At 44.1% G+C, this 25,109-nt stretch overlaps 1 protein-coding gene across 2 annotated transcripts in view; it reads left to right on the top strand.

Annotated features, from left to right (window-relative positions):
* Window positions 1-25,109, top strand: part of CARMIL1 (capping protein regulator and myosin 1 linker 1) — a 318,527-nt gene that overhangs the window by 171,737 nt on the left and 121,681 nt on the right. For both annotated transcript variants that reach the window (XM_062185167.1, XM_062185173.1), the window contains exons 10-12: window positions 3,161-3,249; window positions 4,367-4,461; window positions 20,220-20,306. In XM_062185167.1, coding sequence (XP_062041151.1) covers window positions 3,161-3,249; window positions 4,367-4,461; window positions 20,220-20,306 — 271 coding nt within the window. The remainder of the gene's footprint in view (window positions 1-3,160; window positions 3,250-4,366; window positions 4,462-20,219; window positions 20,307-25,109) is intronic.

The following is a 25,109-nucleotide window of genomic DNA, read 5'->3' as shown; positions in this document are numbered from 1 at the left end:
AGCTGCTTCAGGCAGTTTAGAAGATGAACAGGGAGATAGATTTCAGGTAGCCTTCAGAACACAGTTCTTCAGTTGGCAAAAAGCTGTTATGCGTGCACTGCTACAGATAGCAGATTTTATGTTCCTGTTGTATATTCCATCTTCACACAGTTTTCCCTTCCCCAAAATTTAGGATAGCTACAACTGCTCTGGTTGAGTTTTAATAGTCAATATTAATTTTCTGGTTGAGCTTTTGTGTAGATCTATATGTAAGGAAAATGAAATCAAAATGAGATCTGGGAGTTTTCATAATGTACAGAAGGGTCAAATAGTTTGTATTTTTTTAGAAATTTATTTATTTATTTGAAAGGTAGAGTTACAGAGAGGCAGAGGCAGACAGAGAGGTCTTCTACCCTCTGGTTCACTCCCCAGATGGCCACAACTGCCAGAGTTGCTCCAATCTGAAGCCAGGAGCTTCTTCTGGGTCTTCAACATGGGTGCAGGGGTCCAAGGATTTGGGCCATCTTCTACTGCTTTCCCAGGCCATAGCAGAGAGCTGGATCGGAAGTGGAGCAATGGAAACTTGAACTGGCACCCATATGGGATACTGGCACTGCAGGTGGTGGCTTTACCTGCTGTGCCACAGTGCTAGCCCTGGTCTATTACTAATCAAAATAGATGCTCTCTTAGGGAGTAAGGAGTCTTATGGACAGATGCTAATCTTCAGGTTAGCTTCCTGATGCTTCATCCAGGATAAGAAGTAATTTAGAGGCTGCTTTGTTGGAGACTGCCACATGGAAGCCACCACCCTTCCAAGGTCGTAGAATCTGGGGGTTTCAGATTTCTGTGGTGAGGAGTTAGGACTTGAATTGATTTGTGGATCTGTACAAAGTGGAGGGTTGTAATTGGCTATTGGGCAGCCCACTTGGTTCTGTGAATATGGGAGGAGGGATGAAGGCATTACCTGTATGAAAACGGGCAGAACTCACTTGTGCCCCTCAGGAGCCAATGTGGTTTAAGGAAAGAGGGTAGATTTGGAATCTGAAGTTTTGGAGCCTTCTTTCAAGCTTGTCTGACCTGAGATAAGTTACCTGGTCTTCCAAGGCTTCAGCTCCCTGCATACCTGGTACTGTGAGCTCGTTGGGTCTGTTGTCTTATTCATGTCTATCCATTGTTTATCAATCTGGTTTGTAGAAGCTACTCAATAAAATTGGCATGTTAAATAGATGAGTGAATGGCCATAGCAGTATCACTGATTTGCAGGTTGTTGGGTAAGTAAATGATACATGTAGAGATTCTAACCATACCTGACACATTGTAGACATGTTATAACTTAACTGTGGCTATTAGGATTCTTGCAGTCAGACTAGCAAAGAGGCTGTGAAATGAGCAGTTTTGGGCATATGGATTTATGGGAACTATGTCAGCTAGACCAGGTGGTGCCAGAGTGGTGGTGTTGGAGCTGAGGGGTTTTGGGGTGCAGCCAGGTGAGTCCTCAGGAATAGACAGGTATCTGTGATGGGAGTCCTGGGAACAGAATCCTCTTGTGTGCGGCTCGCTGGGATGGAACCATTACCAGGAAGGGGGTCACTGGAGGAACAGGAAATAGATTAGCCCAGGGGCGATGGATCAGAGACGTGAGTGGTTCTTTACTGAGTCACTTTTCACATGGCTCATTAAGACGTCTCAGTTATGTTTGTGATTTTCTAACTGGGGATCCGAGAGAGTTCCGAGCAGGTTGTGATAACCCGCTTTTTTTTTTTTTTTTTTTTTTTGACAGGCAGAGTTAGATAGTGAGAGAGAGAGACAGAGAGAAAGGTCTTCCTTTCTGTTGGTTCACCCCCAAAATGGCTGCTATGGCCGGAGCGCTGCGCTGATCCAAAGCCAGGAGCCAGGTGCTTCCTCCTGGTCTCCCATGCGGGTGTAGGGCCCAAGGACCTGGGCCATCCTCAACTGCACTCCCGGGCCACAGCAGAGAGCTGGACTGGAAGAGGAGCAACTGGGACAGAATCCGGCGCCCCGACCGGGACTAGAACCTGGGGTGCCAGTGCCGTAGGCGGAGGATTGGCCTAGTGAGCTGCGGCGCCGGCCGATAACCCGCTTTTAGAGATTGTCCCCACTCGCCACACGGGAGCTGGCGTTCCATCATTATTCCTCCCAGGCCTCATCTCTGTTCAGCCCCCGTAGATGTTCGGCACAGAAAATACGCGCCTAATTGTTTCAGTGCTGCCAAGCAAAGCGTGACGCGTGAAAGTGCCCACATGTGGCTTAGAAACAGCACAAGTTTCTCGCTCCAGCTTCTGGAGGCTGGGAAGGCTTGGACAAGGTGCAGGCAGGACTGGTTCTTGTGAGGGACTGGTGGTACCTTTCTGGACTGGTGGTGCCTTCCACCTGGTCTTTCTGGACTAGAAGGGGTGGGGCTGCTCTCTGGGACCTCCTTTATTAGGGCATTCTTCCCGTTCTCAAGGGCTCCATCCTCAGGACCTGCATCCCTCTCCAAGGCCTCACCTACTAATAGCATCACATTGTTGGTCAGGTGTTCAGCAGGAATCTGGGAGTGGGTAGAATTAACTCTGACCATAGCATTCTTGTGTGTTCCCCCTACTGGGTGGTGCATTTTTGTGTGTGTGTGTATGTGTTTACTTATTTATTTTCATCTACTTGGAAGGCACAGTGACAGACATAGAGAAACACACAAGCACACACAGATCTTCTGTCCATTGGTTCATTTCCAAATGCCTGCAGCAGTCAGGGCTGGAACAGGCTGAAGCCAGGAGCCTAGAACTCCATCCGGGTTTCTCACGTGGGTGGCAGGGGCCCAAACACTTGTCATCACCTACTGTTTCCCAGGTACATATGCCTTAGCAGGAAGCTGTATCAGAGATGGAGTGGATGGCACTCAACCAGCACTCTGATGTGGGCATGGCAGGTGGCAGCCTAACTTGCTGTATCACAGCACCTGCCCTGTTTGGTGCACTCTTGGCAGGGGCTTTGTCTTTTATGTCACTGTGCTCTCAGGATCTTCATCATGATGGTATATAGTACCAGATGCTCGTTTAAAGTTTGTTGAATGAATCAATGTGTGAATGAATGTTTTGTTTAATTAAAACTTTGCATTACATAGATTTATAACATTGAAGGGAGGGCCAATGGAATGGTCAGAGATTGTTTTCTGTTACAGTCCGCTGATGTCTGCGAACAGATCTTGAGGGTGGTGAGCAGATCCAATCGACTGGAAGAATTGGTGTTGGAAAATGCTGGACTTAGAACGTGAGTGTTTTCCTGAATGTATGGACATGGGGCTTTACCACTGTATGCTATTGGTGCTTACTTAAAAAAAAAAAATAAGTTGGGCTACTCGTACATGGAATATATATATTGTTTTTCCTCTTTAAAAAAAAATCCCTGTGATCCTCATCATTCTGTCACTTGATGTTTTTGAGTGTGCACAGTGTTATGCTTAAGAATGTGACCCTGAGTCAGATGCCGTGTGGCCTTGGGCAAGCGGTTTAAGCTCTTTGTTCCTTGGGCTCTTTGCCTTTAAAGTGGAGATGATAGTAGTGCCTGCCTTATGGAATTAAAGTTGCAAGGATAGATTGAATATATGGAGAGAGAGGTGGAAGAGAGAGAAAACTTAGAAATGTGGCTTTCATACTTTGGTGCTATACGTAGCTTATATTATTATCATTATTAATAGTGTCTTAATAAAATATTTCCTGTCATTTTGTTGGTTTGCTTTGATTGGTTATTTCGGTCCCTTTTTGATTTAACATTTATGAGGTCTTTATCTAATAGTTTAGTAGTCAATGCCCAAGCTTTACTGTTAGCAGCCTGAGTTAGAATCTTTTAGGACAAAGAAATTACTCAATGATATGCATTGATATTTTGTAATCATAGCTTTCGGTGTCTTATTTCAGGTTGAGTAAAATAGTGGTTTGTAAAATCTAGTGCTAGTAATTGTAGCCTTTGAACTCAGTAATTAGAGTAATCAGTTTTACATTCATAAGTATTACATAAAATGAGAGCTAAAGTGTAGTCAACAGCTTACTGTAATTTTCATGAGAAGCAGGTTCAATCCATGATTTAAAAAAAGATTATGGATGGACCAAGTAGTAATATTAATGAGATACAGAAATGTATCTTTAAAGAGACAATTATATATTTTCTTTTTGCTTTTGGCCAATCAAAATTAAGCATAGTCTGGTTGTGGCTTTATAAATTCTCTAATGAAAGGATGCATAACGTTTAATTAATTATATATAAAGAGATAAATATCTCCAGAGAGGATTCTTTTTATTTTTTACGATTTTACTCTGTTTAACCTTCAGCTGTTTGGTTTGAACAGTTTTACATCTGTGTGTTTACTCACCGCTTTGTTTCCCTGCAGAGATTTTGCACAGAAACTGGCCAGTGCTCTAGCGCATAATCCCAACTCAGGACTGCACACGATTAACCTTGCTGGCAACCCCCTGGAGGACAGAGGTGCTGCCGCCTTCACATTACTGGTGATGCCAGGGCTGGGGCGGGTTGGAGAGCTCTGATTTAGCCAAGCCTGGAGAGGAGTGCCCCACTTAACGTGGAATTCTGTTGTAAATGCTGTTACTACCCTTGCTGGCTTCTAGTTCATCCCACCTTTTCATGAAAACACTCGTGCTAAAAGTCATGCTGATGAATTCGTTTTGGAAATGATACAAAAAGCAGAATATTATTTTGCAAATATTATCTATGAGGATACTTCAAAAAGTTTATAGGAAAATAGAATTATAAGTTTATTTTGGTAAAAAAATAATTTTGAGGTCTGTGCATAGCTTTTTTTTTTTTCATAGTACTCACTTTCCATGAAAAATTTTGAAGATGCCATCTATACAAGGCTTTAAAAATTGTTTGGTACTAAAATAGACTTGTTTGAATTCCCTTTCCCATGAACTTTTTGGAAGTTTGCTCATACTTCTGCATGACATATTATCTCATACCTATAAGCTTAAAATGGCACAGTGTCTCGGGCCAAGGGCCTGGGTCCAGCTGGGCTGGATTCTGTGCTGAGGGTCTTGTAGATGGAAACCACTGTCAGCAGTGACTCTGACCTTGACTGTGACCTGGAGTCCTCCTCAGGTTCCCTGGCTGTTGGAAGAATTAATCACCTCGGGTCTGTAGGACCCAAGTCCCTCTTGTTGGTGGCTGCTATGGGGAGCTCCCTGCACCTAGTACCTGTGCCCAGGTCCTTGCCACGTGGCCCTCTGCACTGGCAACAGCCAGCTGTGGCACATCTGTGTTACTTTGCTTTGTGAGCTACCACAGAACACCTGAGTTAGACTACTTGTAAAGAGGATTATTTAGCTCACAGTGTTGGAGGCTAAAGTCCAAGATGGGACAGCCCTCACTGGTTTAGCCACTGGTAGTGGCAGTGCATGGCTGTTGTGGGAGCTTTGTGGTGGAGTGGTTAGTCACAGCCTGAGCCAGAAGCAGAGAGACAGAGAGAGGAAGAGAGACTGGATCCGGCAGTGCTTCCCAGGAGCTAGGCCCTCCTGCCAGGCTCCTCTTCCCAGGAGTGATCACCCTGGGGACAAACCTTTGACTCTTGGGCTCTGGGGGATATTCAGCATCCAAACCATTACACTGTCTGGGTGATGTTTGAGCTTCTTGTAAACAGCTCCCCAGGCTGGGCAGGCCCACCATCGACTGGCCGGTCTTCATGTGAGGTCCCATGGTAACCACCAGCCTCCCTTGTGCTGGAGGGGTCACATAGGGTGTAGGTACCCGGAGAGGCATTGTGGCGGCCACCTGGAGATTCTGTCCATCACAGATAATTTTTTTCATACGTAACACACGTTCAGTGTGAGACTAGGTTGAAATTCTAAAGTTCATGGTGAGGTAGAAAGTTTCTTTTAAATTTTTTTTTTAAAATATTTCTTTGAGAGGCAGACTTACAGAGAGAGAGAGAGAGAGAGAGAGAGAGAGAGAGAGGAAGTCTTCCGTCCACTGGTTCATTCCCCAAATGGCTGCAGTGCTCAGAGGTGGTTCCATCCAAAGCCAGAAGCTTCTTCCAGGTCTCCCACGCAGGTGCAGGAGCCCAAGCACTTGAGCCATCTTCCACTGCTTTCCCAGGCCATAGCAGAGAGCTGGATGGGAAGAGGAGCAGCCGGGACATGAACTGGTGCCCACATGGGATGCCAACACTGCAGGTGGAGGCTCAGCCCACTGCTCCACAGTGCTGGCCCCAGAAAGTTTCACTTCAAATTGCTTGCATGGAGAGATGCAGGAGTCAGAATCTTTAGAAAGGGAAACTTGAAAATCTGAATTCTGAGTAGTAGAATATTGATGGAGAGGATTCGGAAAGGAATTGCTTTATCTCTAGAGAGTATTTAGTTTTTGCTTTCTGTTTTAAGCATTTTCTAGCTCTGTTGAATCGAGGCCTTTGATCTGTGAATGTTATATATTTGATAAGGATTAATTATTCAACTCAGCTGAGGGTACTCACGCAGACATTCAGTTCTGCTTTTTGTTCCTGATGGAGACATTGTTCTGTGTTGCAAAAGATACTCACGGGATATTGAAGCAAAAATCTCATGGGCGACTTTGCAGTGTCTCATGGTTTGAGCTTAAAGAAAGTTTGAGACTGAGTTGAAGCACTAGGTCTCTTATGAGACGCTTCTTAGGAAGCACCCTCACAGAATGAACCAGAGCTGGGGATGGTGGGTGCGGAGTACTGGAATGGGAGTGTCTCTGGGCTGTAATGATTCCTTTAGGGAAAAGCAAGTGTTGTCTTAGTGAAATGTCACAGAGCAGTGGGTGTGACCTCATCACCCTGTAAAGACGGAGACTTGTTTGGGTTTTGTTTTCAAGATGACATCTGTCATCTTGTTGGGACATCTGTCGAGGGAGGTTGTTGTCATAGGCAGGTCCTTTAGGAGGGGAAATCCTGAGCCCCAGTGTATCAGGATCAGGACCCCCCTTAGTCATTGGGGAAATGCAAATGAAAACCATGATGTCGTAGCCATTTCACAGCCATCAATATGTCAGTCATCAAACAGGGGTCGTAGAAGCTGAGAGGAAAGGAAGCTCTTCTGTTGCTGGGAGTGAGAAGTGGTGCAGCCAGCTGAGAAATGGGTCAGAGAATTTCTTAAGTTAAACACAGATTTACCAGATGATCCAGCGATTCCACCCCCAGGTATCACTCAAGAGAAATGAGACAGAGGTCCACACACAGACCTGTGAACAGGTGTTCAGAGCAGTGTTATTCACAGTAGCCTGAAAGAGGAAGCGACCAAAAGGTCCAGCCCTGAGAGTGAACACAGTGTGGCCTCTCTGTCCTGGGAGTGAACACAGTGCGGCCTCTCTGTCCAGTGCAGTACTGCTCACCAGTAAAAGGGGACCAGGTTCTGACACATGCTGCAGCGTGCGCAAACCTCAGAAACATGAGGTTGAGTGAGAGAAGCCAGGCTGCCAAGACCAGCGGTTGTCTGAGTTTGTGGGGCTGGGAGGGGAAGCACCAGCCCTAGGCCCTTCATCCCTGTCTTGTTGTGGACCCCGTGCGCTCTGAGATGCAGCCTCATTGGACACCTCATCCAATGCCCTGGGTCTCCACATCCCTTGGGCTTAAATCACAGTAGTACCAAGCCAGCTGCGTGCCACCCACATTCTACCTAAATGTGCACATTTCTTCTCGATGTCTCCATCACCTGTTTCTTCTTATCCCTACTCTCTAAGTAGGGATGATCCTTCCTAAGATACACAGCATCTAGCATGGAGACCTTGTCCACAATCAAGAAATGCTCTCCTTATATTGTGTTTTATTTCCTTTCATCTTAAAAAAAAAAAAAAAGCCTTTGAAAATCAAGGTGAAGTCTGTAGAGATTTCCGTTGTGCAGTCGGAAGGTGGTAAGTGCACAGAAGATTGTTCTTTGCCCTTTTCCGCCACACTCCTTCCTGGGAGATCTGCTGCTGTGTGGTTGTGTCTCCCTGCAGCCATCCACAGATGTGTGGGCATTGTGAGTCATTCTGAAGGCACTGTCCTCAGCCTTGGCTGTGTTCCGACTGGCTCTTCGGGGTGGTTTGTGCTCACAGACCCTAGGATTTTGACACTTCTGAAATATGTTCACAAACAAAGACGTTCCTCACTCCCCTGCCCCTCCTAGGCTCACTGACTGCTGTGTTTGCTGGTGAGCTTGGGTGACTGCCAATGCCGATGTCTTCCACCTTTCTTCTTCCTTGGGGCACAGGCTCCTGAACACAGACACTTTACCGGTTCTGTTCGTTGGGTGAATTATCTAAACAGGATGCGTGGCTTCTCTGCTCAGGGATGGGAATTCCGTAAGAAGTCTATAATTGTGTGTAGAATGTGTATTGACATTTTAATTTAGAGAAAGAATGGAATAGTGTCTGAGTGTTTCACTGCACTATTTTGTGTTTAAAAACATAAAAAAGACGGGAGGCGAGACTGTCATTATATTGTGCAGTATACAAAAGGAATAAAGCCAGGGAGGAATTATTTAGAAGGAAACTCAGGAAACACAGGATGGACAGGGTCTTTGCAACTTACTAACTTTGAATTCTGCAGAATTTAAACACGGAGTGGAATTTGATCTTGCACTTAAACCATCCACTCAGGGGTTCATTTGAAAATTCTCAGAAAGTTAGGCTCCGTGCTCTGTGATGTGACTGTTGATACAGCAAATCCCTATTGTTTATGGCACAGTCTTGTCATACCTGTGCATAAAGGACAGGCCTGTGGCCTTCTGGTTGTCGGGGAGCTTGTGGTTACAATAGGAGTTAAGAAACAGAGATACACTGTGCGTAAGTAATGCTTCAAATGCCCTGTTGCTCTCTCTGGAAGAGCTGTGCAGCTGGCCCTGGAGCAGCCCCCTGCCCAGCCCACACACCTGGACCAGTTGTTCTCCGGGTGACAACGCCTGGCCTGGCCCCCAGTTTGCTCTTGGCCTTCTTTTAACCCCGTGTTTTTTCAGACCATGGGCCAAGGCCCATTAACAGGCCCTGAAAGTCAATGTACTATACACCTCCTGACAAGCAATAGAAACCAAAACGGAATGGAATCGGATAGAAGATGCCAGAGTGCGTGTGCTAGGCCCACTTTGGCTTTGGTTCTCCAATGTGTGAAGTATTTACTTTTGTATAACGTTCCTGCATTGAGACGTCATGTGTGTTTCTTTACGTGGCGCATCCTGGGAGAGGCGTACACATCCCTGTTGTAGCTGAACTTCGCTGGTTCTGTGATGAGAGCGGGACTCCCGGCATTCGCAGCATCACTCATGCATGCACTCTGTGTCTGTTAAATCGTAATTTAACCTCCCTCCCCAGTGCCCTAACAACCCCAAGGCTGCCAGTGTCCTCTGTGCAGAGAGATGGCAGGGAGACTGTGCTGAAACCAGCAGGGATTTGCCGTATCCACGTTTGCATTGCCCAGCAAGCAGCCAGGCTGGAGCCCTCTGGGCTGATCACGCGTCTGCCAGGGTGCATGTGGCTAGCTCTTTGCATCTGGCATTGCTTCACGGGTCAGAGTGGACTTTTGCTTCTCTCACATGCCTTCCCTTCCCTAACATTGCGGACGCCACCTTCTGTTCATCGGTGTTGAGTTCCCGATTATGCCAATTTTTACCTTCTCAGCCTTGGAAGGAGTGCTTACCCTGACTTCTCTCCTTTTATTCCAGGTTGGACTATTTTGTTTGAGGCTGATTTAGAATCCTGTCACAGAGGGTTTTTCCTTGGCAGATGCTGACTTTTTGTACCCCAATGTCTTTTCATCTGTGTGCCGCTCTGATTTGATCTCCTAAATCGGACAAGACAAATAGATTCTGGGGTTGCTGCTCCCACGGTTTTTAGGTGCTTTTTTGTATTTTTAAGCTTTATTTATTTGAGAGGCAGAGTTACAGACAGAAAGGTCTTCCATCCGCTGGTTCACTCCCCAAATGACCACAATGGTTAGAGCTGGACCAATCCAAAGCCAGGAGCCAGGAGCTTCTTCTGGGTCTCCCACATGGGTGCAGGGACCCAAGCACTTGGTCCAACTTGCACTGCTTTTCCAGGCCACAGCAGAGCTGGATTGGAAGAGGAGCAGCTGGGACTTGAACCTGCACCCATATGGGATGCCGGCACTGCAGGCAGAGGCTCAGCCTACCACGCCACAGTGCTGGCCCCTTTTTGGTGCTTTATACCTTTCATGTCTCTCAGTGTACAAGAGTACTTAAAAAGCTTTATGGAATTTGGAATTAAAAGATAAGTGCATATTGGTGCAGAAAGATTTTGAAATACATGTATACAAAGACACTTTAAAAAGTTCATGACAGGGCCAGCACTGTGGTACAGCAGATTCACACCCTGGCCTGAAAGCACTGGCATTCCATATGGGTGCCGGTTCGAGTCCTGGCTGCTCCACTTCAGATCCAGCTCTCTGCTGTGGCCTGGGAAAGCAGTAGAAGGGCCCCTGCACCTACCTGGGTGGGAGACCTGGAAGAAGCTCCTGGCTGCTGGCTTCAGATCAGCACAGCTCCAGCTGTTGTGGCCAATTGGGAAGTGAACCAGCGGATGAAAGACCTCTCTCTTTCTCTGCCTCTTCTTCTCTCTGTGTAACTCTGACTTTCAAATAAATAAATAATTCTTTAAAAAAAAAAAAAAAGAAAAAATGTTCATGGCAGGAGAGAGGGCAGGCAGCCTTATGGCACAGCAGGTAAAGCTGCAGCCTGGGTCCCAGCATCCCATGTGGGTGGTAGTTCATATCCCAGCTGCTCCTCTTCCGATCCAGCTCCCTGCTAACAGCCTGGGAAGAGCAGCAGAAGATGGCCTAGGTATTTGGGCCCCTGCTGCCCATGTGGGAGACCCGGATGAAGCTCTTGGCTCCTGGCTTTGGCCTAACCCAGTGCTGGCCATTGTGGCCATGTTGGGAGAGAGCCAGCAGATGGATGATCTCTCTCTCTCTCTGTGTAATGCTGACTTTCAAAAGAAATAAATCATCATTTTTAAAAAGATTCATGAGAAATGCATATTATGGAAAAATTATGCATGGATTTCAAATTTTTTGGAACCAAAATAAGCTTATCTTTGTAAGTTCAATTTTTTTCACTGGCTCCGTTTGTGGTTTCTGGAGTCAGAATACATGGGTTTAATTTTGGGTGCCACCACTTCCAAGTTCCCTTCTACAAGTTACCTAACCTCACTGTGCCTTAGCATCCTTATCTTTAAAATAGATAATAATATCTATCACATAAGGATGTTCAAAGGCTTAAATGAGATAATACACAAAAAGGATATGAATAGCCTATTAAGTGCAAGGGACTCAAATGTTAACTTTTACTACTTCATTGGATTCATAGACAGACCTTGTGAAGTTAGATAGAGTACATTATTTTGTGTTGTTATTCCCATTGTTTGGATGAGTGAGCTGATGGTGTGCTTGGACACTCTGGACAAAGCTGGCGGAGCAGCACCTGCTACCCACGGTTCAAGTCCCTTTCTAGGATTTCTTGACTGATTTGTTGGTCAGTCTCCTGCTGTGGTTTGTGACTTTTTTGATTTGATTGCCTAGATTTTTTTTTTTGGTACTAGAAGGAGACAATTTTGTGTATATTGTATTTAAGAAATATTGCTTATTCCATTGTGTGCCAATGTATTTCCTTAAATAATCACCTTTATATTTCAAGATTTCAGGTATCTGTATGATACAAAATAGAAAGCATTTTCTTTAGAACCATCTTCTACACTATAATAAATTGATTTTTATGGTTGCATAAAGCAAAGCAGTATTTTTAAAATGACACAGATCTGGATTTTAGAACAGGTGTTTTGATCCCATTTTCTCCAATATCCCTAGATTCCTGTCGTGACTGTATTTCTGTTTTATTTTTGACATGGAAATACTTCATTATATTTTATTTGTGTATGCACGTTCTCTTCCCACTGCTCCGGAACTCTGCAGGGAGTGTGTAGGAATTGGTAGCCACCTGAAACTGCCCCCGTCCTTCTGTCCAGAGACCTGCATATGCCACACACTGCTTTCTGAGGGGGAGGGGACTGCTGGCTCGCACATCATGTTGCTAGGGGTCCGTGAGCAGAGTTCTGTCTTGTTGTTAATACTGGAGGTCTGAATTAACATAAACCCACCTGGAACATTTTTCTCTTCTACGATGTGAATCATCGTCATGCCAGAATACCCAAATACTGGAATTTTATATGGCGTTAAGGGTTTTAAAAGCATTCATGATGCATGGGTGAAATCTGCAATGTCAGATTTAATTTCCTGTTTTGCAATTTAATAACATCGAGTGGCAAATAATAATAGTAAGCATTTTCTAATTTTTTATTGGGCAAAAATATTTAGAAGCAAGGGCGCTATGATAGTTTCCATTTTTCAAGGGGGAAATAAAAATGAGATCATTGCTATCTTCTAACTTTGACACATTCAAAAAAATCTTTGACAAATTCAAAAAAATCTCAATCAGAAAACTTAATTGTAGCTTAGACAACACCTTTCTTAGCTCCTCTAATAATGACTCTGTCCTTTGTTCTAGACCCTGTCTAGCGCACTTGAGCCTCATTCCTTTGTAATCATAACCTCTACTCTACCACCAATGGCTCTACTCCCAACCTGTGTGTACTGATGGTCCTCTTCCCCACTTAATGCTGTATAATTGTTCAGACCTGGTTAAGGCCACTCTTAGGATCATTGGTTACTATCCTCACCCTGTCTTTTATGACCTTGTCTAAATATGATCAGAGTCGGGGAACTTGGAAGGCTTCCATAGCCTTGGCAACTCATGACGACAGCCTAGGGTGGTTACTGGCGCCATAAACTAGAGTGTCAATTTGTTGGGTCAACAACAGGAGCCACTGTGCGCTTGCTCCTGATGTGGGATCTCTGTCCTTGATGTACTGTACATTTTGATTTAATGCTATAATTAGTACTCAAACAGTATGTTTCACTTTGTGTTTCTATGTGGGTGCAAACTGTTGAAGTATTTTATACTAAATTGATCTTCTGTATATAAATAGAATTGAAAATGAATCTTGATGTGAATGGAAGGGGAGAGGGAGCGGGAGAGGGGAGGGTTGCGGGTAGGAGGGAATTTATGGGAAGGGGAAGCCATTGTAATCTATAAGCTGTATACTGGAAATTTATATTCATTAAATAAAAGTCAAAAAAAAAAAATCCCAAGAAGGATTGTCGTCCACCCAGTAAAATCGCCAAGTGAAAGTTTTCAGTGATAAGTTTTGCTTTAGCCCACCGTTCTGATGGCTTTGTTTTAGTTTATTGTTTTGGTCCAAGGTTCAGTTTTGGCCAAAAGTTTCAGCGTCCCCTGTCCTTGGTCAGTAGCCTCAGAGGGTACAGAGCAGCTCATTTTTTTCCCTTGAGATTTTTGGCTGCCCGCCAGACTCTGTTCACGTTTCCCAGACTCCTGTGTCTGAACTGTGCCAGCCTGGGGTCCTTTGCACACTTGACCCTGGGTGGCTGCTGTCTTAACCTTTCTTCTCCCCAGGATGGATACATCACACTTCTCCCTTCTCAATGACCAGATACTGGCTTTATTCTGCCTCTGGGTTGTTTGACATCTTTGTTCCTTGAGTTTATTGGAGTGATAAGACCCTCAGCAGGGAGGACCCCTCCGTAACCATGCCCATGTCCATGTCCATGTCCATGTCTATACCCCAGACCCAGCTTGCCTGAGACCCTCTTTGTCCAGTTAAACACTGAGATTACGGATTTTGCAAACCCTCAGCTGGTGGTCCTGGCCTGAAGGGAGTGTGCATGTACTTTTGGGAGGCTCATCTTATATAGCGCCTGGTAATTTCTTTTCTTTTTCTTTTTCTTTTTTTTTTTTTTTTAATTTATTTGACAGATAGAGTTAGTAAGAGAGAGAGACAGAGAGAAAGGTCTTCCTTCCATTGGTTAACCCCGCAAATGTCCGCTATGGCTGGCACTGCGCTGATTCGAAGCCAGAAGCCAGTTGCTTCCTCCTGGTCTCCCATGTGGGTGCAGGAGCCCAAGCATGTGGGCCATCCTCCACTGCCTTCCGCGGCCTCAGCAGAGAGCTGGCCTGGAAGAGGAGCAACCAGGACTAGAACCCGGCGCCCATATGGGATGCTGGCGCTGCAGGCAGAGGATTAGCCAAGTGAGCCTTGGTGCCTGGTAATTTCATTACAGCAGATATACTTACTGAGCACTTACTGTGTGTCAGGCATTGTGCCGAGGGTTTTCATTCATTATCGTTCATTTCATTCATATCATTATTGAGTGACACACCTTGAATGCCATCGTTCTTTCTAGTTAACAGGGGGAACAGTTAGAGAGATGGAGAAAATGTCCTGAGGTCCTCAAGCCTATTTTAATCCAGGTGTAACTGATAATAGAGTTGCTGTCATATTCTGCATTCCTAAAGAATATACAGAAAATTGATTATGTGAGGTATAGATTCTAGATCCTGGGCGCAGATTCTAGAAATAAAAATCTGCCACTCTTAAAATATAAAGGGTTACTCCATTTCCCTTGGTTGTAAAATGAATTTATTAGACTCTATTCTAACACAAGTAGGTACTTATTCTGGAGGGAGGGAAAATTTCATAGATTCTGGGCTTTCATTTCACATGAGCAAACCTAACCCCAATCATGTCCTTCACTCTCTTTGCATTTATGTTTCTTTAAAGAAGAAATGTAATATATTTTGCCTCCTGGATGCCTAGGTGATTAAAACATTTCACCAAGAAAGAATTAATCCCTTTTTGAGTTTTTATTAGAACTGTTGCCACTTAACCTTCCACCACCAAGACTTTTATATGTGTTCTGTTTTTGTAAAAAAAAAAAAAAAAACAAAACAAAACAAAAAACTTTAGTTAAATATACTCTTAAATAGCCATTAAGCATTTCTAGTAACTTACTGGAACTTGATTTTTTTAAAATACCTTTTTAAAGAAAAGATTTATTTATATGAATGGCAGAAGAAGGAGAGAGAGAGAATCTTCCCACCTGTTAGTTCATTCCCCAAGTGGCTGCAACAGCCAGGACTGGGCCAGGCTGAAGCCAGGAGCAAGGAGCCGGGAGCTTCATCTGGGTCTCCCACGGAGTGCAGGGGCCCAAGCACTTGGATCCTCTTTTGCTGCTTTCCCAGGTGCATTAACAGGGAGCTGGATTGGAAGTAGAGCAACTGGGACTCAAATCGCCCATATGGAATGCCTACATTGTAGATGGAAACTTAACCCACTGTGCCACAACCCTGGCTCCTAAAAAATAGTTTAAATAATTATCTTTGCCTGTGCCTGTACTTCTTTTTACCCATAATCTTGTTTACCTTTAGTCTCCCTTAAAAAAAAAAAAAAGGCTATCAAGTATAATATTATTATAATTTATTATCTTTAATTTAGGAGCTTCAGTTTTTAATACTTACCAGTTTGGGTATACTATATGAGAGGTCTTCAGAAAAACTTAAGGAAAATACATATTGTGAAAAGAACTATTCATGAGTTTCAACTTTTTTGGTACCAAAATAAACTTACGTTTTTAATTCCATTTCCCCTCCAACTTTTTTTTTTAAAAGACCTATTTATTTATTTGAAAGGCAGAGTTAGAAAGAGAGACAGGTCTTCCACCTGCTGGTTGACTCCCCAAGTGGCTACAACAGCCAGGGCTGGGCCAGAAAGAAGCCAAGAGCCCGGAACTCCATCCAAATCTCCCACATGGATGGTAGGGAGCCCAGTCACTTGGGCCATCTTCTGCTTTCTCAGGCACACTGGCAGGGAGCTGGATCAGAAGTGGAGTAGCAGGAGACTCGAACCGGTGCTCATATAGGCTGCTGGAGTGTCAGGTGGCCGTGTGATCCACTACGCCACAATGCCGTCCCCCACCCCCACCCCAGCTCCCACCCCAACCACCAACTTCTCGAAGTACCTTATATTTTCAGAGAAAATTTTTTGCTGGATTTTGATTTTCTTTTTGTTTACTTTCCTCTTTTTACAGTTAGTTTGTGATTAAGGAATGAGCAGGTGGGTGGGTATCTCCACTAGTGTAAGATAACTGTTCCATTCTGGTCTTGGTTATGGGGCTTTGTAAATTCATATGGAGTTATAAGGGTGACGCACAAAAATCATGAAAGGTTTAAAAATTATTATCTTAAAAAAAGGAGGAAGGAAAATGCTTATAACAACCTGTGTGCAACAAATTTTAAGTCAATGGTGAATTTTAGCAGTGAAAATGCTGATCTAATAGGTAACATGTAGAGAATGATTTGAAGATACAGGATGTGACTTCAGGGCTTTTGCTTTTATTAATATTATCATAGCATATGCTTTGCTCAGTTAAAAGCATCCAATAGCTGGTCTCGAATGGGTAATGCTCCTGTCTATCAAAATTAGAAAGTGGACATCTGATACTCTGTGACATTCCATATTGAACTTTTTGAAATAATTTTTCTCATTGAAGTATAATTGTACATTCCCAAGAGCACGCACAGCCTGTTTGCATCCTAATGAAATTTGAGACAATGAACACGCCCAGGCAGACACTACCGAGTGGAACATTGGCAGTGTCCCGCCAGCTTTCCATGGGGTTTTCCCAGTGATTAGTGCACCTGCCTCCTACCACCTGCAAAAGCCAACTGCTGTTCTGACTTCTGTTATGATAGATTAGCTTTGCCTTTTCCTGAATTTGATACATATTGAACTATATAGTTTGTCCTGTTTTATCCAGTCTTGGCTAGCTTAATGACAGGGTTAAGTTCTGAGAAATAGGTCATTGTGTGATTTTGTTGTGCAAACATCAGAGTACACTTACACTCTCCTAGATGGGATAGCCTGTACACACCCAGGCTATGTTGTGTATGCTCGTGTGTGCTCCTAGCACCAGGCACAAAACAACCCAAGATATAATCAAGCACCAGAGAAAATGATGCCATTGAGATGCAGAAAGTATGAAGGAGTATACTTTAAAACAGCGGTAAAGCAAATGTACTAGCAGTAAATAAACCAGCAACACAATGGCTGATTTTATTATCGAGCATTATGTGTTGTACGTGATTGCGTGTGCTGTGCCTTTCCACGCAGGAGTCGTGTTTACCGCAGCGTCACGTAAACACGTCAGTAATGCGTCACACCACGGTGTTTTGACAGCTGCGATAGGCCACAGGGAATTTTCAGCTTCATTATAACCTTAATGGAGCTGCCCTGGTGGACGTGATCCATCGCTGACTGCACGCCATGTGTGCTGTTGAGATTTCTTCTTAGATTAGCTTTGCTCAGTCGTGATTTTTATAAGGGATGTGTCCATGTCTTCTAACATGGCCATGCTGACTTTTTTGTACAGTATATAATTACCCATGCAGTGTCTGTAGGATCTCTGCTGATCTCCTGTTTTCATTTCTGATTGATAATTTGATCCTTCTCTTTTTCTCTCTCCTCCTTCTTTGCCCTTTCTCATGTATTCATTTTTTTAAACAGTATTCCTAGGATTTATTAATTCTGTTAGTCTTTTTGAAGAATCAATTTTGTTAATTTTACTTACTTTTTATGTCTGCCTTCCTTGTAATTGATTTCTGCCTTTTTTATTTCCTTCTTTCTATTTGTAGATGTTGGGTAGGGGTTAATTTGCTGTTGTTTTTCACAATCTTAATTTGCATAATTAAATAACTTTATTTTGCTTTTATTATTATTTTATTATTACTAATATATTGATATATATACTTAGAACTGATTTTTCTCTAAGCCTAGCTTTAATTGTATACCAAAAATGTTATTATACTTTTTTTTTTTTTGACAGAGTAGTAGATAGTGAGAGAGAAAGATCTTCCTTTTTGCCATTGGTTCACCCTCCAATGGCCACTGCGGCCGGCGCATTGCGTTGATCCGAAGCCAGGAGCCAGGTGCTTCTCCTGGTCTCCCATGTGGGTGCAGGGCCCAAGCACTTGGGCCATCCTCCACTGCACTCCTGGGCCACAGCAGAGAGCTGGCCTGGAAGAGGGGCAACTGGGATAGAATCCGGTGCCCCGACTGGGACTAGAACCCGGTGTGTCGGCACCGCAAGGCGGAGGATTAGCCTGTTAAGCCATGGCACCGGAATATTATACTTTTATAATGAAAATATTTTTAAAAATTTCAGTGTGAACTTTTCTTGGACTCATGTATTATTTAGAAACATTTCTTATAAGTGAGGATTTTAAGATTATCTTTATAATTCCTTTTTTATTTTCATAGTAGTAGTGACAGAGAAATACTGATAGAGAATATTCTCTGTGATTTCAGGTACTTGAGGACTATCCTGTTGTTTGTTGCAATGTGCTTTATGTCTGAACACAGTCACTTTTGGTAAATGTTGTCTGCACTCTGAAGAAATGCCTTCCGTAGTCATGGAGTACGGTGCTTGGAATACCTCAGTTAGACCATTTTTTATTATGCTCTTGATACTCTCTGTATCTTTAGCTGATATTCTGCCCATTTGCTTTAATGGGTTACTGACAAAAGTGTGCTTTTAAAAATCTTTTTTTTTTTTTTTGTATGTGAGGCTGTACAACCATGTGTCACTTAACAACAGGGACTCAGCCCAAGAAATGCATTGTTAGCTGATTTCCTCATTGTGCACACATCGTAGAGTGCAGTTACAGAAGCCTGCGTGTTACTGCCCGGGATTCACCTGTGCTGGATGGTATATACTGTTGTCAGTGACCGAAACATCATTACACGATGCTTGACTGGAAATGTGTACGCGTGTTTATGTAATAATGCGTGTATTTTCCTTTGGCTACTGTCAGACTTCATGTGTTCAGGTTGCATTAATCAGAGCATACAGTTATAGAATAGCTGTATCTTCATTAATAAAATGTCCCATTTATCTCCAGTAATGCTAATTGAAACCTAACGTTTTGTTACAGCTATCCCAGATTTCTTTTATTGTTTATAGCGGACATCTTTTTCCATACTTTTAAATTTATTTCTTCAGAATATATATATTTGTAGAAGTCTCTTGTAAACTTCTGATACTTTTATTTGGATGAGCCATCCTTGACTTTTGAATATTTAGCATATTTTGCATGTAACGTAGTTGTGCATTTTCTGTATTTCTTTGTTCCTTTCTCCTCTTAGATTAATCAGGTTTCAAACGTGATTTTATCTTTCACCTCTGTGTAGTTCTCCACTCACAGGGGGCATCAGCCAGGTTTAGGCCTGCAGCATCTTGGCGGTTTCCAATGAGTCCCTAGACTCATGTGGTTTCGTTCAGTGCTTTCCAGACTTTGCAGGTGGAACCCTCTGGGGAGAAAGGCAGAGGCTCCCCACAACACCCACCATTGTTGGGGAAATGCTCACCTCTAGCTGGAGTCAAGCTGTGTAGCCTTAATGGTGTAACCGTGATGGTTGTGTCTACATTCTCCTAAGAGTTGTGAACAACCTGGGGTAAAACCACAGGGCAGCAGCCAGCACACTGGTTCCCTACTGCTGCCTGGAGTTCAGGAGTTCCTCTGGGGGAACACCAGGTCCTGTTGTTCAAGGATCCTTTCTAAGAACTTGGCCTTGGGAGGTGAAAGCTCGCCTACAGCAGGAGGTGGCCGGGAGCCTGGGAGAAGGGCACAGTTTGTTACTTATTTCTTCCCGGAAAACACTCGCCTTCACTGCCGTCCTTTGGTGAGCGAGCTGGTGTCTCCAGTCTCCCCCTCTGTCCGTTAAGTTTAGAGGAGATATCATTCTAAAGACTGAATTCTCGGCGATTTATTCTGCTTTCCAAAATCTACCTTAAGGAAGCTAAAACCTGCTCTGATGCTCTGAGGCTGTTAGCTGTAAGCCAATCAAGTATTAGAATCCGTCTGCTGAAGCTATTACTTGCATAGTTAATATTGCGCCCTTCCTAGACAGTCGTTAAATAGCAGGCATCTGTTCATTCGGAAGGGAGATCAATTCATTAAGACAGGGGTTAAAAAAAGGGGGGGAAGGGACAATTATATCACACTTTCCAAGAGGATTTGCATTTTAAATAGGACTTTGAGAAGAGGGTAGCACTTAGCCTGGAGAAAAATAGCAGGAATAGGAAAGTTGCAGACACTGTTATGCTTAATTAAACAGTCTTTCCCTTCTGCTCTAAAGATAAGCTAGGAAGAAAAGGAGGCATGATGCTAAATAATTAGAAAATAAGCACGGACGTTACAAAGAAAAGCAATGATCCCTTCAATTAGAACCAAATTTAAGTTGATTTTCATGCAGTGTAAGACCGATTCAATGCTGGAACTTGGACGTTCTAATAATGTCTTTTTTTCTTTTCTCAGGTGTGTCCTCTTTAAGTATTCAATTTGCCAAACTTCCCAAGGGATTAAAGCATTTAAATTTATCTAAGACCTCATTATCACCTAAAGGTACAGTATATCTTATTTACTTAACATTGTGCTGGTAATGTTTCTCCTGCACCTGCTGCTGTGACGAGTTAGAATTGTTATTCAGTTATGTACATGGATTTAAAAACAGATGTGTCGTGGTATGCTGGCAGTTTTATGATAAAGAGATTATGGAATCCAAATCTAATGGTCTAAACTTAAGTGTTTGCTGAGTAGAGAATAGTTTTTAAATACAGATGTAATCTTTAATTTTCTAGACTTTGAGTCTGGGATCCCCCATCTGACTGCCTCCAGCCTCGGGCCTCACCTTCCTAGAGGCACCTGGTTGGGTTTCTCTTGGTTCCTTCTTGGAAAAACCGATTGGCTTCCCCACAGTCTACAGAAAAGGGATGGACCCGACTGCTGGGTCGCCACTGAAGTTTCGCCCTTCTCTTCTCTGTCTCTGGAAGTTGCCCTGTCTTCTCAGGTCTAGTCTCCTGGCTCTGCGGCCCACCTCTCATTTTCTGGTTTCTCGTGCAATCCTGTCAATGTTGTTAATATTCTGCCACAGCAGCACCTCTACAGTAACATTAGAAATTATCCTGCAGATGTCGTGTCTCCATGAATCTCCATTCTCTCCTCCAGATGCCTGGGAAGTGTTTCTTTGATTCCCAACTGTTCTTGAAGAGAGCGTCAGTTTATTTTATAAATCTTCATCTGTGATCATCTCTAGTGCGACGTGCTCCCTGTTCCTGAGTTGTAGGAGAATCGATTGCTATCTTTTTTTCCCTACTGTGTAGAAACTGTGGGGCATGTATGTGACACAACTGGATAAATACTGTCTTTCCTGCTAGAGTGAGCTCTGTGAGGTCTGTGTCGCTCTTGTACCTTTATCTGCAGCACCTGGCACGGTTGCCCAGACCACTGAATTTTCAGGGGACATTTATGAGGTGGAACAACTCGCTGCTGCTTGAATCGATCACTGTCTCATGGAGGCATTCTGTGTTGTGATTCAGTGTCGGGTCTCAAGTCCGATTGCCCGCAGTGGAGTGCTGCCCTTTCTGCTTAGTTTCTATATAGCTCTTTGCTCCCCACTCGCCACATCTGTAGGACAGACAGGACGTCTGTTTAAGTTAAGTGAGCTCATGCACTTCCAGGGCGATCTGTGGCACAGAGGGTTTAAGACAAGCAGCGGCTGTCACCATCACCATCGTCTGCACCGTCACAGCCACCGCCACCGCCCCATGATCATCGCCACCACCGCCATCACCAGCCCCGTCACATCATCAACATACAACTGCCGTCGTCGCCGTCTCGTGCTGTCCTGATTTTCATGTGCTGTTAGCATAGCCTGGGTCAGCCCGAGTGCACCCACCCCCAAATCTCATCCTGTACGATTCAGCTTCTGTCTCACTTTCTCCGTGAAGTCTTCTCGGACGATCTCCTCAGTCCTGTCTTTTCCATAGGTGTTTGTCAGTTCCTCTGTTTTAGTGTGTTTCTCATTGAGCTTTATGTCCTCGCCTTGGAGTTTCTGGGCGGTAAGGATGTGGCCTCACCGATTGCGTGTCTGGGTACCTGGTACACTTCAGGCTAATGCTCACTAAGCCTCAGGTCAGAGGGTAAAGCAGAGTGTTCCCTTAATGATTTTATTTGCTTCCAATCATGCGTTAGCCTGAGCGTACGGTTATACTGAGAGCCGTTTGGAATAAAGATTAGTTCCATGTGTCTCATGGCTTTATGTACACGCATGCTTAACACTGAAGCATAACTTACCAAAGGGCAGTATTTTCCTAGGAGTTAGTATTCTCTGTGCATGAAACCATCTTCAGATCTTAAAGCTGGCATTGGCCTTGTCATTGTTCCTGCTCTTCCCCAGTAGGGGTGGGCATTTGGCACCGTGTTTAAGGCACGGCTTGGAACTGCCGCTTCTTCCATCAGAGTGCCTGGCTTTCCGTCCTGGCCCTGGTTTCCTGCTAATGTGCTCCCCGGGCAGCGGCAGGTGATGGTTCAAGTAGTTGGGCCCCTGCCACCCATGTGGGAGATCCAGATGGAGCTCTGGGCTCCCGACTTTGGCCTGGCCCAGCCCCAGCTGTTGAGAGCATTTAGGAAGTGGATCAGTGGATGGGAGACCTCTGTATGTCTGTCTCTCTCTTTCTGCCTTTCAAATTTATAAAAATAAAAAGTTTTCTGGTAAGAATCATTGCATTATATGATAAATATTTAGAAGATACAATAAAGTGTAAATAAGAAAAAAATCACTTGAGCACCAAACCATCACAAGGTTGTCACCATTGACACTGATGCTTATCTTTTCCTGCTGTTTTCTGTCTACACACACACACACACATGTGATACATGTGCTTACTGTTTCAAAATTTTTCCCCATATGTCTTATTTATGCCAGTAAATACATGATCACTTTGGATGGCTCTGTGATATTCCTAGATGTGAAATTATGCTCTGTAAGTTAAATCTGTTATTATAGGTTAATATAGTTTCTAAATTTCCAGCAATACAAACAATATTAACATTAATTTGTTAGCTAATTATTTGTCATTTGCTTAATTTCTTTTTTGGGGGGTAAATTACAAACAGTAAAATTGCTAGATAAAAGAGGATGTGTTTTTTTTTTTTTTAATTGAAGATTTACTTATTTATTTGAAAGACACGGTTACAAGGTGAGAGAAGCAATGAGAGAGAGAGATTCCATCTACTGCTTCACTTCCCAATTGGCTGCAATGACCCTGGCTGCAATGACCCAGGAGCTAGAATATCGTTTGGGTCTCCCACATGGGCGTAAGGGCCCAAGCACTTGGGCCATCTTCCACTGTTTTCCCAGGGTGCGATAGTAGAGAGCTGGATCAGAAGTGGAGCTGCTGGGACTCAAACTGGCACCTATGTGGGATGCTGGCATCTTAGCTGATAGCTTAACCAGCTGTACCAAAGTGCCAGACCCAGAAGATGTATATATATTTTAAAGCTTCTTCTTCTTCTTTTTTTTTTTTAAAGATTTATTTATTTATTTGAAAGTTAGAGTTACACAGAGAGAGGAGAGGCAGAGAGAGAGAGAGAGAGAGAGAGAGAGAGGTCTTCCATTTGCTGGTTCACTCCCCAATTGGCTGCAACGGCTGGAGCTGTGCTGATCCGAAGCCAGGAGCCAGGAGCCAGGAGCCAGGAGCCAGGAGCTTCTTCCGGGTCTCCCACGCAGTTGCAGAGGCCCAATGAGTTGGACCATCTTCACTGCTTTCCCAGGCCATAGCAAAGAGCTGGATCGGAAGGGGAGCAGCTAGGTCTTGAACCAGCGTGCACGTGGGATGCTGGCGCTTCAGACCAGGGCTTTAACACGCTGTGCCACAGTACCGCCCCCCCCCCCCCCTTTTTTTAAAAGATTTATTTATTTTACTTGAAAGTCACAGTTACACAGAGAGAGGAGAGGCAGAGAGAAGAGAGAGAAGAGAGAGAGAAGAGAGAGAGGAGAGAGAGAGGAGAGAGAGAGGAGAGAGAGAGGAGAGAGAGAGGAGAGAGAGAGGAGAGAGAGGAGAGAGAGGAGAGAGAGAGAGAGAGAGGAGAGAGAGAGAGAGAGAGAGAGAGGGGAGGGGAGGGGAGGAGAGGAGAGGAGAGGAGAGGAGAGGAGAGGAGAGGAGAGGAGAGGAGAGGAGAGGAGAGGAGAGGAGAGGGAGCTGATCTGAAGCCAGGAGCCCAAGCACTTGGGCCATCCTCTACTGCTTTCCCAGGCCACAGTAGAGAGCTGAATCAGAAGCGGGGCAGCTGGGTCTCGAACTGGTGCCCATATGGGATGCTGGCACCGCAGGCAGCGGCTTTACCCAGCCCCTTTAAAGCTTCTTTTAATATTTGTTGCCAAGTTGCCGTCCAGGCATTTTGCACACATTTCTTTGCAGCCTCATCATCATTGGATTTTATTTCCATTTTCATTCTTTTTGTTAAAGATTTATTTATTTAGTTTGGGGACTGATGCTGTGGCTAAGCCTCCACCTGCAGCAGTAGCATCCCGTATGGGCTCCAGTTTGAATCCCGGCTGCTGCTCTTTTGATTCAGCTCTCTGCCATGGCCTGGGAAAGCAATGGAAGATGGCCATTTGGTGAGTGAACCCGTGGATGGATGATCTTTCTGTCTCTCCCTCTTTCTCTTTGTAACTTTGCCTCTCAAATAAATAAACAAAAATCTTAAAAAAAAAATTTTAGTTATTTGAATGGCAGAGTGACAAAAAGGGAGAGACAGATCTTCCATCCACTGATTTACTTCCCAAATGGCCCCAACAGCTGGGGCTAAGATAGGCCGAATCCAGGAACCAAGAATTCCATCCTGGTCTCCCACAGGCACATTAGCAGGGAACTGGATCAGAAGCAGAGCAGCAGGGACTTGAGTTGGTGCTCCAGTAGGGATGCAGACATCACAGGCGGCAGCTTACCCCGCCACAACACAGTACTGACCCCCACCACAGCACAGTACTGACCCCCACCACAGCACAGTACTGACCCCTGTCTCTTTTCATTCTCAGTCAAGCATCTGTGTAAGTTAAATGTTTCTGATGTTTTGTTTTCAGTTTCCCCAGATATTGCTTAGATCCCTCTTGTCTTTAGCTGTCTGTGTTTATTTTGTGGAAATTGGTAGTTCCCATCCCTTGTTAGTTTTCTGTTTGCAGTTAATCCTTGTTTTCTCAATTTTTATGACATCTCTACATATTTAACGTATTCATCATTTGTCACGTGCTTCCTAGTTCTGGGTTAACTTTTAGAAGACTTTTTTTTAAAAACTTGCTGATTTATTGGAGTTCATCCATTCATTTCTGGAGAACTCATAGCACTTCTGGGGGCAGGCTGTGGT

The sequence above is a fragment of the Lepus europaeus genome, chromosome 3 (genome assembly GCF_033115175.1).
Source record: "Lepus europaeus isolate LE1 chromosome 3, mLepTim1.pri, whole genome shotgun sequence".
NCBI lineage: Eukaryota > Metazoa > Chordata > Mammalia > Lagomorpha > Leporidae > Lepus > Lepus europaeus.
The sequence above is the reverse complement of the archived record's forward strand: the minus strand, read 5'-3'. Positions and strand labels throughout refer to the sequence as shown.